General features: G+C 51.3%; 1 protein-coding gene across 1 annotated transcript in view; it reads right to left on the bottom strand.

Annotated features, from left to right (window-relative positions):
• The window catches only part of HAL (histidine ammonia-lyase), a 29,047-nt gene extending 25,754 nt beyond the window's left edge, over positions 1–3,293 (bottom strand). Inside the window, exons 1-8 of the mRNA XM_075552719.1 lie at positions 3,047–3,293; positions 2,377–2,437; positions 2,236–2,263; positions 1,780–1,854; positions 1,616–1,688; positions 1,443–1,509; positions 1,016–1,053; positions 92–217 (exon numbers count right to left, since the gene is read on the bottom strand). Of these exons, the coding sequence (XP_075408834.1) occupies positions 92–217; positions 1,016–1,053; positions 1,443–1,509; positions 1,616–1,688; positions 1,780–1,854; positions 2,236–2,263; positions 2,377–2,437; positions 3,047–3,293 (715 nt within the window). The remainder of the gene's footprint in view (positions 1–91; positions 218–1,015; positions 1,054–1,442; positions 1,510–1,615; positions 1,689–1,779; positions 1,855–2,235; positions 2,264–2,376; positions 2,438–3,046) is intronic.
• Positions 3,294–4,239: the final 946 nt, after the last annotated feature.

Below are 4,239 nucleotides of genomic sequence, written 5' to 3'. Positions count from 1 at the left end.
CTTGCTAACCAACCTGGTCAACTGATTCTACCTTGGGATACATGTCCAGGCTCCCTGGAGGGTCCCCTCACCCCGGGATCCATTACATTACCATTAAATGCTTCGATAACTTGTTGGAGGGTCTCCAAGGAAATGCCGCTGTATCCTTTGGCTAAGACATTAATCCTTAAGGCCAAGAGCATCCGGCATCTCTCAGGGGTTAGTGGTTTCCCAACACCTAGAAAACAGAATGGATCTCACATTGATATCCACTTCCATCTATTTCCCAACCCCTTCTTCCTCTTGCCCACGCAGACTGTTCTCCTGCCAGCCCTCCTCTCTTCTCAAGGTCCCCTCTCTCTCCCTGACAGATGGAAAACCTTCTCGTTCCATCTTCTCAATTCTCCTTCCCAAAACACTTTGGAGGGGCTCTGGTGGTGTAGTGGTGTAGCTCTGAGCTGCGATGCACAAGGTCAGCAGTTCAAAACCAGCAGCTTCTCTGAGGGAGAAAAACAGGGCTGTCTACTCCCATTAACAGTGAAAGTCTCGGAAACTCACAGGGGTACTTCTACCCTGTCCGTTAGACTCACTGGGCGTCGCCATCGACTTGATGATAGGGGCGAGCACACCAGTGAGGCCCCACTGTCCTAAAATGCCCTGACGCCTCAGCACAAGCTCCTTCGCAATTTGATGGAGATGGTTTTGTAAACGGCTTTCTCCTCTCATCTGGCACCTCCTCACTCACAGCCTGTGTTCGAGCCAGGAGTTTAGCCTGACTTGACTAGCCTCTCACCATGATGTGGTATGCACTCCAGCCCCGAACCCACCCTAATCTGTCTATCCAACTGAAAGTCAGCTAAAAGGTGGGCTTGTCTAACATTTTCCTTCCACGCTAAGAGTAGAGTTTAGAAGCTAGTCCTGGGAATGTACTAGATCCTCCGAGGGATCTTACGGTGTCAAGGTTGAGTCATGCAATCAAACAAGATCTGAGATAGCTCTGGCACCAGAAGGCATGCCCACAATGTGAACTTATTACCTGAGGAATGTGAACGCACTAAGTTGAACTGGAGCTCCCTGGAAGAGAAATGGTAAAAAGTGAAAAAAAAAATTTTTTAAACACCAATCAAATCTTAGTGAAAATGCTCATGCAACTGGGTCTATAAAGGAGAAATAGTTGGAGCTGTAGCAGGCTAGAAAGAGGCAGTGTGACGCCGTGGAAGGAACTATGAAGTGAGTGTTTTCAACATCACACTTTTGTGTGTGCCTTCACCCAAACCTCCTCTTCCTCATCCGTACACTTGGGATGACGCCCAATTCCAGAGCTGCAGAGATTGAGTAAAATGGGCCTTCGCTGAAATTCATGTTAATCGCTTCCCTTGTTGGAAGACACACACACATGCGCGCGCGTGCACATGCACACCACCCTTTAAGAGCTGGTGGGCAGAAGTGCAAATCAAACTTACTCCAGCTTGTTGATAGGAATGACAGTCCTGGCAAATTTCCCAAAGCCTGTCGTGATGCCATAAACAACTGAAAGAAAGAGAGAGAAAAACACACAAGAGGTCGGAAAATTAGATGCAAGTGTCTTTTTCACAGTCCGCGAAGAGAACGCTGTCACACAGAGAGAGAAAGGTACCTGTCTTTTCTCTGATGATGCTGTCGATGACCTCCCGGGATTTCTGCACCTTCTTCTCAGCAGTCTGGGTGAGCTACGGAAATAATGTTCAGAGCTGAGCACGTGGAGGACCTCCCTGTGGGTGGCCCGAGGGACCGCAGAAGCTCCTCCTCCCCACCCGGTACCTTTATCTTGTAGTGGCCCTTTCCCAAGTTGACCAGGTCCTCTGGGGTCAGATTGTCCCCATCTATGTCGATGTACTGCCCAGAAGAAAGACATCTCAGTGAATTTGAGCATTTTAGCTATTGTCGCCCCAAGCGGACCCCAGCTTTGACACCACAGAGATGTCGTCCCTGGTCGACAGCAATTGCAATCAGCCGGGGAGCCATGGGCTTATTTTGGTTTGTGTGGGTGAAACATCCGGATGCTCATGCAAATGACACCTGGCTCCAGAGAAGGCAGGGCAAGAGACATGAGTGTAATGCCTTCATCAGCTCTCTTCCCCTCCAGCCCGAAGCTGGATCAGACCCTGTCCCAATTCCTGGGCTGGACCCCTCCATTTTGCTGGTCCTCTCCCTCAGTGAGGGCTGCAAAGCCCTGGTTTAGTTGCCTTCGCCAAGAGAAAGGGGTGCGGAGCTTACCTTTGTAGGTTCCCTGTATTTGCTGTATCTGAAGACCCAGATAAAGGAAAATACTGGATGCAATGGTAAAGCCCCAGGAAGCCCCAGCATCTGGCCCGGGTGACCCACAGGGCAGACCAAGGAGCCGGCAGGAAAGGATACAGGTAAACCCCTTCGGGTTGAGAGGGGATGAAGTCTGGAGACATGGCATCGCCTTCTATGACTGAAACAATGCGAGAGAGACTGTTACAGGTCACAGCCTGGGGCCACTGTGGATGTGGCTGTCGAAGCAAGCAAGGGCTCCTACTAGCTGGTGCAAGACCAGTGTGGTGCTTTCAGGTGTGGGTCTTAGCATCTTCACATAGGAAGAGAGCCACACAGGGCCCAGATCGAGCTGGAAACCAGGTTTAAATAGCACAGTAGATCCATACCGCAGCCCCTCCAGGCTTTATTCTGTGTCTCCTGGCCTCCCCTCTGGTTCTTTTTCAAGAGCAAAAGGGTCGTTCAAATAGCTCAGTAACAGCAAAGGGACTCGGGGTCTGCAGCTTTGGATTATTCAAATGTAGTCATCGCTCCCCGCTCGCTGCCCTAGCCTGGATAAGTCACCGCCTTTCTGAATCTGTTGCCTCATTGTAAGAGGTGGCTGAGAATCCGACTTCTCGTGGTGAGTTGTGTGGACATCTCAGTGGCTCAGAGCACTAGGTAGTGGGGTGCCTGGCACAGGTAAGCTTTCAACATCGGCCACCCCTTCCCTTCCCATCCTGGGCCCTAACATGGGCAGACTAGACCCTCCTTCCAGCGACAGCCCACTTCCCCGCCTCCTGCCACATACCCACTTCTATGAACTCATTGTCTTCCAGGGCCAACTCCAGAGTGTCCTCGGGGTCTAGCAGGCCCAGGCCCTTGCACCTGCGTACGAGGAAGTTCACGGAGTCCACCGAGTCGAAGCCGCCATTATCAGGCTTGTTCTTGACGTAGCGCCGTATGGCCTCCCGGCCCAGCCAGCCTACGGTGAGCTGAGCATCCCGGCAGGGGACAGCCAGCCACTCCCCACGCACATGTACCGTGTACCTAGGCATGGTCCCACCACTGCAACCAACGCAACTTCTGTAGCCCAGTGAGGTTGCCTCCACCCAGCTACTCTGTGACTGCTTTTCTGCCAGTGACAGTCGCCTGGCCAGAGAGTTTTATCCTGCAGTGACTGCCAGGGTGTGGTCAGGCAGGAAGACAAAGATGGACTTTCAGATCACACCCCTCCCTCGCCTTCATTCCTTCATGTGTTGGGCAATTATCTTTTAGGAGCTTTTTTTTTTCCCCAGAAGGGGCAGGAGAGGAGGACCAGGTAGCTGAGAGGCCTGTCCACCTGTGATCTAGGTTCTTGCCAGCAGAAAGTCTCGGGTCTCTGGGCTATACCTTCCCTTGCCCCCCTCTCATCAGGGTCCCTGACAACACTATGTTCCTGTCTTTATTTGGAATTACTCAACGATAAAATATACTCAACTGGCCAATTGTGACACCAGGTAGTGTGGCAATCTTCATTCACTTGTTTGTTCCACAAACACCTGTTAGGCAATGGCTCCCTCTCATGGGTCAGGGTCCTCTACAGAAGAAGACTGCAGAGACCAGAGATCATGTTCACGACGAAAGGTCATTGTCTGGACCAACGAACCACCTAGGCTTGGAGGTGAACAGCTCAGCTAGCCATGGGGTGGGGGTGGGCGACACCCAGGGGCACTATTGATTAGCACCCTGCCTTGGGCAAGTTACTTATTAGTCTCCCTTTCCTCATCAAAAGGAAAGGGGCTAAGTGGTTTGTGAGAGTATTTTCAGTATCTAAACTCCCTAAAAACCAAACTCACTGCCATCCAGTTGATTCCAGCTCAGAATAACCCTACAGGACTGGGTAGAACTACCCCTCTGGGTTTCAGACTGTAACTGTTTATGAGAGTACACAGCCCTGTCTTTCTCCTGTGGAGTCGAAATGGTAGTTTCCAGGTGCTGAACTTGCAGTTGGAAGCCTAATGC

Source organism: Tenrec ecaudatus, chromosome 6 (genome assembly GCF_050624435.1).
Source record: "Tenrec ecaudatus isolate mTenEca1 chromosome 6, mTenEca1.hap1, whole genome shotgun sequence".
Taxonomy (NCBI): Eukaryota; Metazoa; Chordata; class Mammalia; order Afrosoricida; family Tenrecidae; genus Tenrec; species Tenrec ecaudatus.
The sequence above is the reverse complement of the archived record's forward strand: the minus strand, read 5'-3'. Positions and strand labels throughout refer to the sequence as shown.